The sequence below is a fragment of the Lontra canadensis genome, unplaced genomic scaffold (genome assembly GCF_010015895.1).
Source record: "Lontra canadensis isolate GAN:19392208 unplaced genomic scaffold, GSC_riverotter_1.0 scaffold20, whole genome shotgun sequence".
Classification (NCBI taxonomy): domain Eukaryota; kingdom Metazoa; phylum Chordata; class Mammalia; order Carnivora; family Mustelidae; genus Lontra; species Lontra canadensis.
This window is the reverse complement of record NW_022631014.1, coordinates 15,471,265-15,492,098: the sequence shown is the minus strand read 5'-3', so window position 1 is coordinate 15,492,098 and position 20,834 is coordinate 15,471,265. Positions and strand designations below refer to the sequence as shown.

The 20,834-nt window shown below is 38.3% G+C and overlaps 1 protein-coding gene across 1 annotated transcript in view; it reads right to left on the bottom strand.

Moving 5' to 3' along the window:
* The window catches only part of ULK4 (unc-51 like kinase 4), a 583,110-nt gene that overhangs the window by 531,771 nt on the left and 30,505 nt on the right, over window positions 1-20,834 (bottom strand). The window contains exons 14-17 of the mRNA XM_032861108.1: window positions 18,404-18,464; window positions 16,291-16,472; window positions 15,930-15,976; window positions 5,175-5,253 (exon numbers count right to left, since the gene is read on the bottom strand). Of these exons, the coding sequence (XP_032716999.1) occupies window positions 5,175-5,253; window positions 15,930-15,976; window positions 16,291-16,472; window positions 18,404-18,464 (369 nt within the window). The remainder of the gene's footprint in view (window positions 1-5,174; window positions 5,254-15,929; window positions 15,977-16,290; window positions 16,473-18,403; window positions 18,465-20,834) is intronic.

Below are 20,834 nucleotides of genomic sequence, written 5' to 3'. Positions count from 1 at the left end.
AGATTTTATTCACAATTTACTGAAAAATATCTATGAACACCCACAATTATGAGTGTTACAGAAACCTGGTCTCCAGAGTTCTGAAGCTAAGATTCACCAGTGCACTCCATGTGGTTCTCAAACCCCCTGAAAGGACAATTTTTCTGGATAGGCTGCCATGGTGTTCATTAATCTCAAATGGCAATAATCGGTAATGGAATAAGATCACGCGCCATGCAGTAAAAACTCCAAAAACCAGGGGAAAGATGCAACACTGTGCGGTATACCTGTTAAGCCAGCTTCTTCAAATTGAAGATACATTCCACTAATCAAACTTTGTTTCCAGTGTTTGAGTGCCCTCTAGTGGCTGCTTTAATTGTCACAACCGTCCATAGCAGGAATTAAGAATGAAAAAGTGTGAGAAATAACAGAATAGAAGATGGCATCATCAGGAGCACCTGGCACAATTTCAGGTTACTCTGGGAACTTCTCATTATCCAAAGGAACTTAGTTCACAGTATGCATAATTCAGAAGTTTCCCAAATAACTCATGACATACTACTGCATTTTTAAAGTAAGTATAATTTCTCCCAAGTTTCATTTCAAATTAGATAAAACATCAGCAAACACCCAGAAAAGAACAGTACACGAATGAAGGACACCAGAACCTCAGTAATTAACACCCATCCCTCCCCGGTCAACACAGGCAGCATCGAGGATGCAATGTTTAATAAGGAACAGCAACAGGAGTGGGCCAGTATCTTGAGAACACGAGGTACCCAGTCGCTGAAGGAAGGGAAGCACGGGCTAAGGAACAACCTGGGTGCACAGACAAAGATGCTTCCAGAACTGCCCCCACCAAACACTCTCAGTGACAACAGCAATCACCAGGGGGACAGACCACCAGCATGGAGCCAGGGGTGAGCCGAGCACATCTCTCGGGGTGACTTACAGGTCCCTTCTGCAGGGGCCTTCTGCTCAGACCCACAGGAATTCCTACAACAGCACAACATACAGTCTGCAGTCACCGCCACAGGAAGCCCCAAGCACAAGGACACCACAGGGGTGCAGACAACCTCTCAGTTCCAGTCTTGGCCTCCAGCCTGTCTTCCCAGATTCTGCCACAAGGCACCCCTTACCTCCACACATTCCATGACATCTACCTACATCCGCCTCTCCTTCATGGCATCCGGCATCAAGAAGCAACTATCTTCTAAACAAGAACCTTCACAGCCCCTGGATATTTCTGAATCTATACATCAATCTTTCCCCAGAGAATGTCCTACTGATGTCTAGGACACTGTCCATGATAAGGAGATTCGTTCAGGCTTGCTGCTCAAAGCTGGGGTTCATTATTCACAATGCTATTTAGTATCCCACCGTGTGAAGGTGCCACACTTTGTCCATTCTACTGTTGACAGATATAGGGTTATGCTTAGGGCTTATAGTTACAAATAATGCTGGTAATATACATTCTTGAGCATGTCACTTGGTTACAAGACAAGGGGTGCTGGCTTATAGAGTAAAGATGTCCTCCATTTTCCAGAGAGCCTGTGCCCAGTCACATTCCCACCAGCAGCATACAAGCCTTCCTTCTGTTCAGTACTTTCACTAACATTTAGGCTTTTTCATCTTTGCCAACCTGGCAACTCCCTTGGTAAGTCATTTTGGTTTTGATTTGCATTTCTCTGATGCCTCAATACTCTTCATAGTGAATTTTAGAATTTATATTGGCTAGACCTGGTTATTAAAGTCTGCCTTCAAATATCACAGCAATCAGCCAATCTGTCAACACTTTGAGATCTATCCAGAAAGAAAGCATATACCCAGAATAAAGTCATTTTTTACCACATCTACCACTACGAACCTAGTCCAAGTTACCACCACCCCTCATCTGAACTACCACATACCACTGGCTCTTAGTGTTCTGATTCTACCTTACCCCGTCCTTGTAACACAGTGATCCTCTTCGAACATAAGCCCTATCAAGGCTCTCTCCCCTGCTCAAATTCCTCTAATGTCTTCCCATCTCATTTGGAATAAAGTCCCAGTTATGACCAGGGCTTACAACAAGGCTTGGGATGACCAAGTCCCTGGCTATCTCAGTAACTTCATCTTCTATGTCCTTCTCCTGAGTCTCCCTCTCGCTCAGTTCCAGCTATATCACCTCTGCGTCGTTCCTCGAAACATGCCAACCACTTTTCCATCGTCAATCCTGTGCACCTGCTGTTCACCTTTCCCCCAGCTGAGGAAATGTCCCCCCACCACCCCGACCCCTTCAGGTCTCTGCTTGGATGTTCCTCTCCATCTTGGGTTTAGATGACCAACCCATCTAAAATGGTGCCACCACCACCTCATCCTTCCCAAACACCATTAGTCTACTTTTATCTTTTTCATTGCATCTATCACCACCCAATGCTACATATCTGCTCACTCTCGCTCTTTCCTCACACTAGAACATGGACTCCATCAGAACAGAGATTTTTAGCTCTCTTGCTCAACACTGCACCTTAGTACCTAGAGAGTACCTTGTATATACACAGCCACTGACAAATATTTGTCAAACAAGGTACAAAAGAGTATCAATACAATAAAACAGTATCTATGAATTTCTTCTAGAATAAGAACCTGCCTCGAGTAATGATCTTCCTGCATAGAACACATCGCCAGCCATGCCCATAAGAGATACTCAAGAAATGTTCAATTAGTAAAAGAACAGCAATTTGTCTCGCCCTTTCCTATTCCCTTCTCTTCCTTCCAGATCTTCTAAAACAATGTAGAATCTACTTCCATGCTACCATTAATATTTTCAGAGCATATTTATTCTTTCTGAAGAATCCATTCTTTCTAGGTTACATGTCACATTAACAGCTATCATTTGGATTTAAGTATTAATGATTCATTGTTTATATTTGCTTCTTTACCTGAAAATTTGATTATAGGGAGCTAGTCAAGTAGCTTGCTCAAGTTCAAGTATTTTTTAGAAAGGTTGGTGAAATTAAGACTGAGTCTCTGAATTTCTGAAAAAGTCTTCCTTTTGTCCTCACAAGCAGGCAACAGGGTAGCTGCACATAGAAATTTAAGGTCACACAATCCCTGAAGTTTTGTTCTATTTCTATTGTTTTCCATATCTTCAGCTTGTAGTGTTACAAGTAAGTTATATGCAAGTCTAATTCGCTTTTGTTTATAACCTGAGTTTTGGTTTTCTTTTTCTCTTGGTAATTACAAATTTTACCAGTATAGGTCTAAATGTGTTCATTTTTTCAGTATCTTGCCTGACATTTGGTGAAACCTTTCATCTAAAGATTGAGTCTTTCTTCAGCTCAGAGTGAAATTTTCTTCTATTATTTCTTTCATGAATGTTTGCTTTGATCTAGCCTTAAAATCCCATTATGTTTATCTCAGACAAGTACAGTCCAACAGAAATACAATTCAAACCACAAAGGTAATTTTAATATTTCCAGGAACCACATCAAAAAATAAAAAGAAATGAAATTAATTGTAATAATGTATTTATCCAAATAGATCCAAAATATTATCATTTGAAAATGTAATCTATAAAAAATTTACAGGTGAGATGCTTCCCCCCCACACCCACATACTGAGTCTTCAAAATCTCGTATGTGAGCTCTACTTGAAGCTCATCTCAATTCAGACTACCTACTTTTCAAAAGCTCAAACGTCATTTTGGGCTACTGTCTGCCATACTGGACAGCAGAACAGATCTTCTGGAACTCTCTTCCATTCTTTTGTAGTTAATAATTTTTAACTCTTCTCTTTTCCTTCTGAATCCTAAAAGAATTCATGCAGCTCATCTTCAGATCCACTAACTCAGCTTCCTCAAGTATTCACCCCACTCATTTTGGCACCTATTGAACATTTTAACTCAACAGTCCTATTTTACATCTTCAGGGTCTCACTATTCATGGCACGCTGCTCCTGAGTACTGACTACCTGTTCTGATTATCTAGGAATGCCCTCTAGAATGTCAGGACTTATAGAATTTTAACCTCTCTTTCATCTCCTAGAGTACCACTCTGTTTCACTGGAAACCCTTCCTCTGAGTCGTCAGAAGAAGCCCCCCAACTTTTGAGCTAAAAACCTCTCTGCTTAGTGATACTGCCCTATCTGCTTGGTCTTAGAAAAGTCAAGCTTACACATCTCTGATAGCCAAATTGGGTACCATCAGGGGTTGCTAAGGTCACAATTCATTCTTTTTGGTCCCATAAAAACAAGAAAAAGGTTAGTCTTAGTGACACAGGGATCTCACAGTTTGCAGTTTGCAGGAAGTAGGGATGGAATTATGAGCAAAGGAAATGCAGGGACCTTAAATTAATTGTCTGTGCATGGCCACTCAGACCAGGGATAACTGGGATGCCATCCCAGCAACTGGCTGGGAAAGCAAAGTTACAGAACATTTTCCATCACTACAGAAAGTTCTATTGGACAATACTTGGCTAAACAAGTCCTCCTCAAGCCCCAACTACCACACCATCAGGTCCTGGTTCTACAAAAACCCCCTCTCTTCCTCCCGCTTCCTTCTTCCCACATTCTCCTTCCTTCAGAAGTTCTTGCCCTTGCCCTTACAAACCTTGGTTCTTTTTGCCTATTTCAACTCTTGACATTCCCCTAGTCCAAGGGGTAAAGGATGCTCAGAAAGACAGTACAATGGTAGCATTCACTTGATGGGACTTAGATTTACTAAACGCTTCCCAGTAGCAGTATTTTCAAAATATTTCAAAAATCTCTTTCAAGCACGCATGGCCATTAAATACTTGGATTGTTGTCCGAAATAACTGACAACTGGTGAGGATAAAAACATGAAATTCAGGATTGAAAGGATTTTAATTGGAATTATAAGCTATGCTTCAACTAGGAAATAAATTAAGTATAATAAAATGTTGAGTAGACTACAAGAAAACTAGGAATGAAATAAGGGTTATCCAAAAATTCCTGAAATAATGATGAATAGAGCCCACAAGCCTTTTAACTGCACCGTTATCACCTTTAATAACGAATAGGTTATAAATGTGCAGCTGTATTTACGCCTAAGGGTCTACTGAGGTTATTTTATAATTGCCACAATTCCACAAAGAAAACTTAAGTGAAGGTCAATGAAAGCTGCGCATTCTAAATTACAAAGTCAGGAACAACTTTTTTTGTCATTTGTAACATTCCAGTAATAAGAGAATTACCTCAGTAACCGGTATATTTTCCTGGAGCTCAGTTGTGTGCGAGGCCAGTAAACCAATCACCCGAGCAACCTTGGCCCGTCTGTTAATGGAGAAAAATAAACTCTGAAGAAGAGAGTTAGAGACCCAAGTAACTAGCCCTACTTAGTTACATTACACGATTCTCAGCATTAATGTAAGATCAAAATGAGGCATGCTAGGATGAGCATTCACTCCCCCACATATATGGCCCTCATGTATACGAAGGGACAAGAGCAGCAATGCCCTCTGCAGGGGATGGAGTCTAATAGCGAATCAAGTTGACCAAGTTGGGCTTTTGTGGTAGAATGCCAGATAAACTTTATGAAGGGCCTTAACCAGAGAGGAGAAAAAATGTAATGAATCCTTTTATTTCTGGGTACAGCAGTATTTGGCTAAAGGTTAGGTCCCACTTATTAGCAGACCAAGGGTTTTATTCATAAGTGATAAAAAATAACAGAACAGTTAAATATTTATATATCCACTTTTATAGAAATTTTTTACAATCCTTGATCTTACAAATATTGTTCCAAAAACTACTAGTTTTAGTGAGGTGTTTCTGTATCATTATTCAACAGAAAATAAGGTCAATAAATTATTACATACCATTTTCAGATGATTTGCAAAAGTTCAGTCAGAAGATTTTTTTAATTGGAGAAAATAGTTGGACATGTGAGTTGATGAGAACTGTATTTTTTTTTTAAGCACTGTATTCATATTGATGCTTGCATGCTCTCTGGGCTAATCAGTGTGTATACCAGCCAGAGAGTTTAACTTTTCAGGTTCTTAACTACACAGGACCCACGAAGGGAAACAAATCAGACTCCAAGAAGGACCACAGGAAAGTATTCATGTTATCAGAACTCTAACATACTGACATCATTCTTACAGATTTCAATACTTCTTGAATTAACCATTCAAATCTCGTAACATTTACAAATTAAAGAAGTCCTAGGCATTTGTAGGACGAGCATCCTGCCTCTAAATAAAAAACATTACACTGTTATTTAAATTTTAATTCCAGTGTACTTGAAGCAGTGTTATAGAAGTTTCAGGTGTACAATATAGGGATTGGGCCAGTCTGCTCCTTCAGCCCCGTCACCGGTTTCACCCAACCCCCCCACCACCACCCACCTCCTCTCTGGTAACCATCAGTTTGTTCTCTATAGTTAACAGTCTGGTTTCTGGTCTTTTTTTTTTTTCCTTTAATTCCATATATGAGTGAAAGCATATGGTTTTTGTCTTTCTCTGGCTGACTTATTTTGCTTACATCATACTCTCCAGCTCCATCCATATTGTCACAAATGCAAGATTCCATTCTTTATGGCTGAGTGATATTGCATTATATCTTCTTTATCCATTCACCTATCGGTATACACTTGGGCTGCTTCTACAGTTTGACTACTGCAAATAATGCTGCAAAATACATAGGGGTGAATGTATCCCTTTGCATTAGTGTGTTTGTATTCTTTGGCAAATACTCAGTAGTAATTACTGGATCATATGGTAGTTCTATTTTTAATTTTTTGAGGAACCTCCACACTTTTCCACAGTGGCTACACCAGTTTGCGTTCCCACCAACAGTGTAAGAAGGTTCCTTTTTCTCCACATCCTCACCGGCACTTGTCTCTTGTTGATTTTATCCATTCTGACAGGTGTGAGGAGATAGGTCACTAGTTTTGATTTGCATTTCCCTGATCATCAGTGATGCTGAACATCTCTTCATGTGTCTGCTGTCATGTCAAGGTCTTCTTTGGAGAAATGTCTAGGTCTTCTGCCAATTTTTAATTGGATTGTTTTCTACGTCTTGAGTTATGTAAGTTTTATCAATAGATCATTTGCAAATGTCTTCTCCCATTCCATAAGTTGCCTTTTAGTTTTGTTTCCTTTGCTGTGCAGAAGCTTTTATTTTGATGTAATCCCAAGAGTTTATTTTTTCTTTTATTTCCCTTGCCTCAGGAGACATCTAGAAAAATGTTGCTATGGCTGATGTCAGAGTCATCACTGCCTATGCTCACTTCTAGGATTTTGAGGGTTTCAGGTCCCACACGTAAGCCCTTATTCCATTTTGAGGTTATTTTTGTATTTGGTGTAAGAAAGTAGTCCAGTTTCATTGTTTTGCATGTGTCTGTCCAGTTTTCCCCAACACCATGTGTTGAAAAGATGGTCTTAACAAGATTATTCTTTAAAAGTGATCATTTTGGGGCACCTGGGTGGCTCAGTGGGTTAAAGTCTCTGCCTTCAGCTCATGATTCCAGGGTCGTGGGATCGAGCCCCACATCGGGCTCTTTGCTCAGCAAGAATCCTGCTTCCTCCTCTCTCTCTGCCTGCCTCTCTGCCTACTTGTGACCTCTGTTTGTCAAATAAATAAATAAAATCCTTAAAAAATAAAAAAATAAATAAAAGTGATCATTTTGAAAAAGATTTGGTAGGACATTGGACCAAAAGTTACAAGAAAAAGCTCCTAGTCACTGCTCTGCCACTGACCCATTTTGTGACCACAGCCAAGTGAATTATGCTTCAATTTCCACATGCATGCAATTTCAAGGGATAGATGGATTAACTTCAAAACAAATTTTTTTATAATGATAAAACACTATCAAAAACGGACTACTGAACTAGAGGATGCAAGGCAAAAACTTATCTTGGTTCTAGGGCAAACCCAAACGTACTTCCAAACACTAACCTGTTTTTTTCTATGTACGAAAGTAAATACTGTCTACAAGACTTACTCAACTAAAAGAAAAATGTATTACAACATACTGATTAACTTCTCCAATCTCAGCAGATACAATCCCTATCAGAACAAGAGATAACACACTATCTTAACATTCTTAGTTTTAATTATGAAAATAATTAAATTTAATTATATTTAATAAAAACCTTTCTCAGTTTATACCAAATACTTACATACAACTATATCCTATATATGATGCCCTCAAAAAAGACTTCTTCTCATAAACAGCTTTCTTCTTAAATGTCACCACTTTGGATGTCCCTAGTGTCCTGTTACACTATACCTCAGAAGTGTCCCCATATCCATGACATTATGCAAAACTGCACTGGCCAATAACCTTCATGCAATGACAGATAGGTTCTATATCTACACTATTCAAAAGAGTATCCATTGGTCACATGTGACTATTAAACACTTAAAATAGAGCTGGTACAAGTTAAGAATGTTTTGTGGAATTACTTTGAAATTTAAATTTTAATAACCACATACAGCTAGAGGCTACGTTAGACAGAGAAGATCTAAAAGTACTTCCTTCTTCATGTGTTTGTTTATTATCTGTTCCTCCACCAGCGTAGAAGGCCAACGAAGGCAAGGCCTTGGTACTGCTCACCAATGCCAAAATCAAGAGAGTCCCTTGCATCAAGTAGGCCCTGAATAAAGAGAACATCAACATCAAATATAAGGTAACTAAACACCTTAGTAGGAAAGGAGTGACTATATCACTGCATGAGGTCAAAGAAAGAAGAACAGGGTTTTCAATATAAACCTCAAAAAAAGAATTTTAGGCTAACTAAATGAGAAAAAGATTCCTTGTAACTAAAAGCAGCATAAACTACAAAGAGTATTACTACACACCATGTAAAAAAGAATTAAAAGTATACCCGAGAGTGGTGGGAAACTTCAACCAACTTCTTTTCCAAGCACTGCAAGGAGGCTACAATGAATACATATGTACAAGCATTCAGGTGCCTGACACCACCGGACTTCATCAAGGTTCACTACAAAGTTACAGTCATCAAGACAGTGTGGTATTAACAAAAGAATAAACAAAAGGATCAATGAAACAGAACAAAGGACTAAGAAATAGACTCACATTAACACACTTAAAGGATCTTTGACAAAGAAGCTAAGTTAATACAATGGAGCAAAGATGGTCTTTTCAATAAATTGTGCTAATATACATGCAAAAAAAAAAAAAAAAAAGGAAGAATCTGGAAACAGATCTTACTCACTTTATAAAAATACAAAATAGATCAAAGACCTAAGAGTAAGATGTCAAAGTATAAAACTGCTGGAAGGTAACATAGGAGAAAAAAAACCTACATAACCTCAGGTGTGGCAAGGACATTTTAGATACAACCACCAAAGGCACAGTCCATGAAAGAAATAACCTGGTCTTTATCTAAATAAAAACTTCTATGGGCACCTGGATGGCTCAGTTGGTTAAATGACTGCCTTCAGCTCAGGTCATGATCCCAAGGTCCTGGAGCCCCGCATCATGCTCCCTGCTCAGAGGGGAACCTGCTTCTCTCTCTCCCTGACACTCCCCCCTGCTTATACTCTCTCTTAAATGAATGAATGAATGAATGAATGAATGAAAGAAAGAAAGAAAGAAAGATGGATAGATTTCTATTCTGTGAAAGATAACATAAGGAAAATGAGAAGACAAGCCACAGAATGGAAGAAGATATTTACAGAAGGCATACCTGATACAAGACGGTCTTTCACAATATACAAAGAACTCTTAAAACTCAGTAAGAAAACAACCAAATGAAAAAACGAGCCAAAGATCTTAACAGATACCTCAGCAAAAAAGATAAACAGATGGCAAATAAACATATGAGAAAACACTCCACATCATATGTCAACAGGGAAATGCAAATTAAAATATACTACTAAACCCCAATAAGTATGGCCAAATTCCAAAACGCTGACAACACCAAATGTTAGCAAGGCTATGGAGCAACAGGAACTCTCATTCATTGTTGATGGGAACGCAACATAGTATAGCCACTTTGGAAGACAGTTTCAAAGTTTCTTACAAAATTAAACATACTCCTACTAAACAATCCAGCAATCCTACTCCTTGGGCCTTACCCAAAGGAGTTGAAAGCATATGTCCACATGGTGTTTACAGAAGTTTTATTCATAAATGCTAAACTTGGAAGCAACCAGGGGGTCCTTCAGTATGTGAACAAACTGTGGTACATGTAGACAAAGAGATATTTGGCACTAAAAAGAAATGAGCTGTCAAGCTATGAAAAGAGATGGAGGAACCTTAAATGCCTATTACTAAGTGAAAGAAGCCAATCCTGAAGATACATATCGTAGGATCTCATTATTGTAGGATTACCAGTAGGGCATTCTGGAAAAGGTGAAACGATGGAGAAAGTAAAATTTCAGTGATTGTCAGAGGGATAAATAGGCAGAGCACCGATTTTTAGGGCAATGAAAATATTCCATATGATACCATAAGGACAATACAGGTCATAATGCATTTGTCCAAGCACACGGAATGTATAAACCAAGATTAAACTGTAAACTATGAACTTGGGTGATTACACCATGCCAATATAGGTGTATCAGCTCTAATAGGGGTGGGGGGTGATAATAGGGGAGGCTAGCCTGCATGGGGACAGGAGGCATACGAGAAATCTCTATACCTTCGTCTGAATTTTGCTGTGAACTTAAAACTGCTCAAGTAAATAAGTAAACAAACAAACAAACTCAATAAAAAGCCAAAAAAGTGAATCTTATGATATGTGAATGATATCTCAACAAAAGAGTGAGAAAGCAAAAGGGAATGAAGAGTAAAGAGACAGGAGGGGCACCTGGGTGGTACACTCAGTTAAATGACCTGACTCTTGGTTTCAGTTCAGGTCATGATCTCAGGGTCATAAATTCAAGCCTTGTGTTGGGCTCTATGCTCAGCACAGAATCTGCTCGAGATTCTCTCTCCCCTCTCTCTTTCCCTCCTGCTCTCGCTGTCACAAATAAATCAATCTTAAAAAAAAAAAAAAAAAAGAGAGAGAGAGAAAGACAGGAAATCCCATACCCATCCACAGGACTTTCAGGAGCAGAAAAAGGATAAAACACAGAAGAAGAGATCTTAAGGAAACAGGGAAGCTAAAGGAAGCCTGAAGCACTTAATCTGGCATAGCAAATTAGTGAAAATACCTATACACATTCCAATAAAATTTCATGGCCTAGAATAAAGAAAAATCCAGATACTGAGAAAGAAACCAACTAGTCACATATAAAGAAGAAGAAAAAGACAGGTTGGCCCTGAGTCTTCCAGAGCTGTGCAAACAGAGGGCAAATTCCGAAGCACAGCATAGGGGTGAACAAGCCCAAGGGCACAAGAAGGTCTCAGTCAGCCCCCTGTGCCTAAACCCTACAACCAGAGACAAAACCTTGAGGAGGCAACAACTTGAGAAGCAGAGACTCAGAGATCTTGAATTAAAAAAGAAAAAAAAGAAAGGAAAAAAGAAAAAAATAGAACTACTGAAAAAAATGAAATCCAATCAACTAAGAGGTAAAGCAGAGCAACAAAATTTACAGAGAAACCATATTTTAAAAACTGATGAACATTTACTTTACCTTATTCAAGTGTCAAACCTAAACCAAAAATTAGAAAATCCTTCCTAAAATTTATATGACTCCCAAGGGACCCCAACCAAGAAACAATCTTGAAAAAGAGAAAAAAGTTGGAGGTCTCACACTTTGACTCCAGAACTTAACTGTTACAAAGCTATGGTAATCAAGACACTCTGGGACTGGCATAAAGACTGGTATTTAGACTAAATAAACCCTCATATATGTGGTCAAAAGATTATCGGCAAGGGTGCCAATACCAATCAGTGGGGAAACAGCAGCCTTTTCAACAAATGGTGCTGGGAAAACTGGATATACATGTGCAAAAGAATGAAGTCAAACCCTTACTAACACCATATACAAAAATTAACTCAAAATTGATCAAAAACCTAAATACAAAAGCTAAAACTGTAAAACTCTTAGAAGAAATGAAAAGCTTTAAGACACTGAATTTGGCAATGATTTCTTGCATATGACATTAAAAGCACAGGCAACAAAAGAAAAAGTGGAAAATGTGAGTTTCAAAGGACACTATCAAGAGCAAAAAGGCAACCCACAGAATGGGAAATAGTATTTCCAAGTCACCTAATCTGATAAGGAGGTAACAGCCAGAAGATATGAAGAACTCTTACAAATCAACAACATAAAACCCAATTAGAAAACAGGCAAAGAACATGAATGGACATTTCTCCAAAGAAGAAAAACAGATGGTCAACAAATACATGAAAAGATGCACAACATTACTAGTCATCAGTGAACTGCAAATCAAAACCACGCAGGTGTACAGCTTCACACCCATCAGGATAGCTACTATTAAAAAATGATGAGGAGGAGGATGTGGACAAATTGGAAGCCTTGTGCACTGCTAGAAGGAATGTAAGATAGTACAGCCGCTGTGGAAAACAGTATGAGGTCTCCTCAGTAAATGAGAAGATAGAATTACCAAATAATCCAACAACTCCACTCCTACGTATATACCCAAAGTAACTGATAGCAGGGACTCAAACAGATATTTATATACCAATGTTCACAGCAGTATTAATTGCAATAGCCAAAGAGAGAAGCAACCCAAGTATCCATCAACAAGTAAAAAGATAAAATGGAACACTGGGTATTATACCTAAACAACGAATCTTGGAACACATCAAAAACTAATGATGTACTGTATGGTGACTAACATAATAAAATTTTTTTAAATGTGGCATATACATCTAGGGGATATTAATCTACCTTAAAAAGGGAAGACCTTCTGATACATGCTATGACATGGCTGAACATGAAAACGTTAAGCTAAGCGAATTAAGTCAGGCACAAAAAGATAAATATCGTATTATCCCAATTAATTTAGGCATAGAATAAGCAAATTCATAGAAACAAAAGGTAGAATAGAAGTTTACCAGGACTGGGAGAAGGAGGATGGAGAGTTAAAGTTTAATGGGTAATGGCTTCTTTTTAGGATGATGAAAAAGTTCTGGAAATTGATAGTGGTGATGGTTGCACAGCATTGAGAATATACTTAAGACCCCTGAATTGTACACTCACTAAAATCGTCAATTTCATATGATGTATATTTCCACAGTCAAAATCTTAAAAAAAAAAAAAAAAAAAAACCTGTATTATTTGACAGACAGAGATCACAAGTAGGCAGAGAGGCAGGCAGAGAGAGATGGGTGGGGAAGCAGGCTCCCTGCTGAACAGAGAGCCCAATCCGGGGCTTGATCCCAGGACCCTGAGATCATGACCTGAGCGGAAGGCAGAGGCTTAATTCACTAAGCCACCCAGGTGCCCCAAAACAGTTTAATTAAAATATTATGCATTACTGTGCTCGCTTTGGCAGCACATATACTAAAATATTATGCATTATTATATGTGGATTACATGCCTCAATAAAGTTGATTGGCAAAGGATACAAAATTTCATAAATATCCACTGTTGGAAAGTTCTAACAAAAGGGCATTTTTATAAACACCAACTGGGAATGCATGTCAATACAATGTTTCTAAAGAATGTTTTAGCATTTTATCAGAATTATTTATTGCCTTGTACTCATTTGTTCTAATTCTATGAATCTGCCCTCAGGGGAAAAAGAAAAAATAAACAGGCACCAAGATTTAAACACAAAAATGTTCATTGACATATTATTTATGTTACAATATTATCCAAAAATAGGGAACAGGGTAAATTAAATGATCAGACATTCCTAGCATAGAAGAAAAGGCATACCTTGAAAAAAATCTTAGACAAATTGTTAATGACATTAAAAAATGCATAACATATGGGGTGCCTGGGTAGCTCAGTTTGTTAAGTTCCTGTCTTGATTTCAGCTCAGGTCATGATCTCAGGGTCATGAGATCAAGCCCTTCAACAGGCTCCATGCTGAGTATAGCACCTGCTTAAGATTATCTCTTTCCCACTCCTTCAGTCCCTTCCCTATTTCTCTCTCTAAAAAATGTAGACACATTATAAGGGGAAGAGAAACAAAACTTCTTTTAATTTTATTTAAATTCAATTTATTAACATATATTATTAGTTTCAGAGGTAGAGAGCAGTGATTCATCAGTCTCCTATAATACCCCATGCTGACACATTCCCTCCTTAATGTTCATCACCCAGTTATCCCATTCCCCCACCTCCCCGCCATCCAGACCCTCAGTTCGGAGAAACAAATTCTATGTTATTCTACTTTGTTTTTCTGTATGCTGAACAAAGCCAAGGAATAAACACATCTACTTCAACAGTGGCTACCCCCCAGCTAAGTTGAGGACCCTTATATGCTGTTAAGGGGATATGACCTAGGTCAGAGAAGGCCCTGCTGGAAGAACTGGTGTTTGAATGGAGGAAGACAAATGGAAAGAAGGTTCCAAGCAGAGGATTTGACTACCTTATTATTTATCACTTTCCTCAAACACAAGCTGTTTTATAATGAAGTTTGAATCTAAAAGATGGCGGCAGGGCGGGGCGGGGGTGGGGGGATGACTGTCCTTGGAAAGGATAAAAAATGTCAATTTTTACAAGTCAGCAGGGGGCACCCCATTCAAGGATATAAGTTTTAGCTGAAGTGTGAGGTTTTGTTTGGTTTCTTTTTAGTGATCACACCACAAACCTTCTCAAAGTTTTACATCCTCAAAAAATATCTAAAAATCCTATTTGCAATGCCAAGTTTTACCTTGGGGAAGTAACCTCAGAAGATGCATAACAAAAATTATCCAAAAAAAAAAAAAAAAAAAAAAGCATTTGTGAATACCTCGTTTCCCCCAAATTTCGCCATTCTGGAGTAATTGCTATTACCACATTTCTCAAATACCCTCACTGTTGTTTTCATGTACTTTTCTAACGAGAATACAAGATAAGCACGCTTGACCACACCAAGCACAGCCACTGCAACCTCCAGTCTCCAACATCTGCTACCCGCCCAGGAAGAATCTGGCACCAGTGCAAAGTAGTTCTTGTACTTGCTCATTCAAAAGGTAATTATTAGTATCTGATGTATACGCTATCCCCATCTTAGAATTGAGGAAACTGAGGCTCAGCACTTAAGGCAATTTACCCAGAGGGCAGATCTGTGAGTCACACCCAGGTCTGTGTGAATGCAAAGCCCATGCAATTTCATAGCCCCACACAGACTCCCAGCGGAGCTGAGACTCAGAAAGAGGTAATTATGGTTGGTTTCCCCCTCCGATTTCCCCCAACCATGAGAGACTGTGGACTCTGAGAAGCAAACTGAGGGTTTTGGAGAGGAGGGGGGTGAGGGTGGGGGGTTGGGTGAGCCTGGTAGTAGGTATTAAGGAGGGCACGAATTGATGGAGCACTGGGTGTGGTGCATAAACAATGAATTATGGATCACTGAAAAAAAATAAAATTTAATTTAAAAAAAAAAAAGAAAAGAAAAGAAAAGAAAAGAAAAGAAAGAGGTAACCATCTGGCCTGGTCTCACTGGCTACCAGAGCCCAGAGACTTCTAACACTTTATCTAATGTACTTTTCCATCATGGTAGGTTGCCTGCATAATAAGAAAATATACATCCTTCCATCAGGAGCTTACAGAGCATAATCCCATTAGATTTTAAATAACATCATAAGGAAGTCATGTATCATGTAAGGGAAAGATGAAATCACAAGGGAAATCTCTGTAGGAAGCAAAATTAAAACACAGGGTTCAAGTGTTTAATAAAGAATACTCATAAGAGGAAGAGTAACAAAGTTTCCACAGGTAGTTTATATAATCCTAGAATTATATTAAAATAGTATATGGCCTATTTTTGAAATCTTTTTAATTTACTGTTGGGATGCCTATGATTGCTTAGGATTCAGAGCAATTATTACTTCAGTATATAATAATTTAGAACTATGTGCTTTTGATAAATATGTTGTAACTATTTAATGAATAATTAAAATATAAATGTTACTTACATATCCCAGTTTGGAGCTATTCTCAAATGCTGGATTAGCAACTGGAACTAGAATAAAAAAAAAAGTAAGATATACACTTAGTTCATGACTAATGCATGTGACCTGTAGACAACTGAAATGTGAATCCTGCACTAGGAGAAAACAGAAGAAGTTAAAGATCACTGTCTATTCAACTGATTTCAGACATGAGGATTAAACAATTCTGGCAAACTATAATCTTGATAAATCATTTTTTTCTACTGTAATTAGATCAAGTTAGTATTTTAGCACTAAAGTTTTAATCTCAACAGAAATACAAAAATTACATACAAAAGGCATGCTGTGAGGACCATGAAAGGAGTCTTTACAATGAACTACGTACCAGCGGGGAATGGAGGAGCCGGGTGGCCACGTCCCGGTGTCCAGCCACAACACACAGATAGCAAAGGAGATTGAGCTTGGCTCGGGAGGCCCCTGTGCTCTTTTCAGTGGAGTCAATCTGTGAGCACACTTGCTGTAAAAAGTCATTCCAATCTTGGTCTTTTAGAAATATTAACTTATCCACTGGAGAGGAAAGGAAAGGTTCAAAGTATGTATCATGTAAAATATTTTTTTAAAAAATTGAAAACATTACAAGAGAAATAAATGGAACATAGAATTTCAATAGCTAAGATGAGGACAAAGAAAATCCTAACTTTACAATGTCAAAACCATAAAGTCCTCCAAAGATGACACTACTTTTATTTATTCTTCTAGATCCCTCTTCTTCTACCCATGGAAACTTTTTCACTATGTGAATGGAAAACTATGCAGATGCCCACGGGAGAATCATCCTGCAACCTAGAATCTACAAAATACAAAGCTAAATAAAATTGTATTACAAAAAAGCAAGATAGCCTTTGTATAAGTAAAGCAATCTAGCCTTAAAATATCTGAAAAGCCAAGAACTGCACAGTTGTTAAAAGGTTTCAATGAAAGTATTAAGCATAACAGGTTAATATTGTAGCTAAAGTCATCTGGAAAATCTAAGTCCAAACCCTCCACAAACAGAAAACAAAAACTGGGCCATGAGATGCCATCTAAAATTAACATAGTTTCACGGGTGCCTGGGTGGCTCAGTGGGTTAAGCCGCTGCCTTCGGCTCAGGTCATGATCTCAGGGTCCTGGGATCGAGTCCCGCACGGGGCTCTCTGCTCAGCAGGGAGCCTGCTTCTCTCTCTCTCTCTCTCTCTCTCTCTCTCTGCCTGCCTCTCTACTTGTGATCTCTGTCAAATAAATAAAATAAAATATTAAAAAAAATAAATAAAAATAAAATAAAATTAACATAGTTTCAGCTAATTTCTATCCTTAAACAAAATAACCTGTAATAATTTCCTAAAATACCTCAACATAAAGGGACAGAGGGAAGGAATATTATTTTGAAATACTCCTCCAAGGTTTTCATGAATATGGTTCTACTTGGCACAGTTTTGTTTTAAGATTTTTTTTTAATTTATTTATTCAACAGAGATCAGAGTAGGCAGAGAGGCAGGCAGGGGTGGGGGGGGGGGGGGAGCAGGCTCCCTGCTGTGCAGAGAGCCTGCCGAAGGGCTCGATCCCAGGACCCTGAGATCATGACCTGAGCCAAAGGCAGAGTCTTAACCCACTGAGCCACCTACTTGGCAGTTTATTTAAATTTGAACACATTTTATTTTTAATTTACTTTGAGTTGCTTTTAAATTATAGATTATACTCTAGCTAGGAAAATGAATTTTTTCTGGCTCGAGCTTAATAGCTGCAAATACATTTTCTCAAACAATATCCATCAAAATTTAAGGTATAAAACAATTTCTAATGTTCATCCCAAATAAGACTTCCCATTAGATGAAAGGAAACCTAACAATCATCCTTGAAGTATCTCCATTCCCACACCATCCCCACAAAAGTGAACCACCTGACCCCCTTCTCAACTGCCCCACTCTGAAATAGAACCTCAATTCTTTATTTTTTTAAGATTTTATTTATTTGACAGAAAGAGACACAGCAAGAAAGGGAACACAAGCAGGGGAAGAGAGAGAGAGAAGTGGGCTTCCTGTCAAGCAGGAAGCCCAATGTGCTGCTCAATCCCAGGACCCTAGGATCATGACCTGACCCGAAGACAGACACTTAACAACTGAGCCATCCAAGCACCCCTAGAATCTCAATTCTTCATTGTCGTCTCCAACCCTTGGTACCCACAAGAGCACCATAAATGTTGGAAAGTCAGTGGATCTACAAAAGGCAAGGGCAAGAGAAGGGTCCACACAGCTTTACAGGAACTTTCAGCTGAGTAAGGCGAACGCCTGGCACAATGGATTACAGATTTATAACATACACAGCACTGCCCAAGAATAGTTAGGTGGCAAGAAAACAGGAACTCAGCTACTTAATAAATATGATATTCCATTTGCTATTAAATTTCTTATTCATATCTATCTTCTAAGAGTCTATGTGTGACCAGGCCGCTATAATCCTACCTGAATGTGCCGGGAGATGCAGTATCTTTGGATCAAATTTAATTGGTGGTTGTTTCATTATCTGTGGTTGAAAAAACAAACACTTTTAGGATGCCTTTTGAGACAGATATCTATCTCCTGATATACCTCCTGTTACCAGATTATAAATCAATTAGGGCAGGAAAAAAAAAATGAAAATTTGTCACTAAAAAGAAAAAGAATTCAACATTGCCCTTCAGATTCAAATACAAAAGACAGATAATAATTTATAAAAATAAAATCATTTCAGGGAACCTCGCTGGCTCAGTCAGTAGAAAATGTGACTTCTGATCTCTGAGTTGTGAGTTTAAACCCCATGTTGGGGGTAGAATTTACTTTAAATAGGTAAAAATTTTAGAATATCACTTCAATTGATATCGACAATAAAATAAAGCTTCATTTAAAAAGAAGCAATTGATCCTGGTAAGGATATCCTCAAAAGGATATCCTCTTTAGCTAATAAAACTCTAGGTCAGAAATTTAGTCATATCAACAAATATTTATTGGGCACCTGAGAGGGTGAAGCAGGAGGCTAAATGCTAAGGGGGATAACCAAGATGTGAAAAACACAATCCTACAGTCAGAAAGCTGATACTCTGACTGGAAACATGTTAAGACAAACAAACAAATATTGAACAATGCAAACTGGGCAGGACATAATTATAGTTGGAACATTCCCCTAGAGAAAAAACTTTTTAAAATATTAGAGAATGCAGCGAGCACTTTAGGCTGACAAGGTTTGTGGAAGAGCTGGAAAAGGGGTAAGGTTTTAAAGAATGGTAAGAACTTCATGGTTGAATTCGAGAACACACCACTGCAGGAAGCTGTAAACAGCATGAACAGGAAAGCACACGACTGTTTTAAGGAAGGGGAGAAAAAAATGGTTAGCTGGATCCATAAGTTTAGAACAAAAGGTACTTTCATCTTGAGTCATTTAATTAAAAAGTTCAACCATCATTTCTAAGTCTAAATCCTCCAAAACCTCTCTATAGAGAGAGAATTTTAAAAAGCTTTGCTGGTAGTACTCTTGCCAAAAATGCAGAACCTCAAATACAGTAATCATAAGAAACAGACAAACCCAGCTTGAGCAACATTCTACAAAATACCTCACCAGTACGCTTCAATGTCAAAGTCATGAAAACCAAGAAATGACTGAGAAATTACCATAAGACCATGAAACACAAGGACAGGGAAGTAGGAGGAAAAGAAGGCCTAACAGCAAACTGTTAACAAGAAACCCTAGAACAGAAAAAGGACATCAGTAGTACAAACTAGTAAAATTCAAATAAATTCAGGAATTTAGTTATTAGCACTGTACCAATGTTAATTCCCTGGCTTTGCTAACCATTCTATGGTGCTATAAGATGCTAACATTAGGAGAAGCTGGGTAAAAATTATACAGTAACTCCACTATTTTTGGACCGCTTCTGTATGTTTAAAATTAGAAGTTAAAAAAATTTCTACTAAGGCTTCCCCAAAACAATTAAGTATGGTCATAAAAGAAATAAGCAGAAAAAATATGGTCAAAAGATAATTACAAACTGCTCTTAGAAGGTCTACTGGGAAAATGACCTATTACACATTAAATTTGGCATAATATACAATTATTCTGCCAGACATCTGAACTCATGAAAAGAATTAGCTCCATTATGAAAAACTGCTGGGTAATCTATATTAAATCTTGTCTACCTAGTAAATACACATCCAAAAACCCATTTTTTCTAAATTAATGTTCCCCAATGAAAGGAGAGAAAATGGCCATAAACTGAAATAGAAAGACTTTAATAAAAGAAAGAAAGAAAGAAAGAAAGAAAGAAAGAAAGAAAGAAAGAAAGAAAATTAAATTACAGAATAGGTAGTACAGAGGGACTGAAAAATTAATATTTATTTTCTTAAGGAGAATACTCATCATTCCCCAGTAATACAGTAGTACATTCCAAGTGACATGAAGCAACAAAAATCATGCTGGGTACAAAGCATACCTGTGAAACATGACTCCCCAAGCTCCCAGTATCTCCCCACCATCTGGCCTGCAGTCCTGAGCGCTGGTGAGAGGGTGTGGTCTGTGTGTGCCCTGCCCACCCACCCCAGCTGGAGGGAGCAGTGCTCACTCCCATCTGCTTTCGTAACACCTGCACAATTAGAGTGCCTAGAGAAATTCACCCAAGTATGCATGGAGAAACGAAGGGACTGAGAACAAAGGTCTGAGGTCTAGAAGCCCACGGATGGAGGGGAGGGAGGGAGGACAGAGCTGATACAGAAGAGGAAGAAAAAAACTCACCACTCAGTGAAGCAGAAAGGAGAGTGTTACAGACAGGACAGCAGAAATGTAGCCACACGGCACGAGTGACATAAAAGCAGACATAAGGAACAGCCAAGAAAATAAGGCAAAGAATATTTGTGATGAAAATAT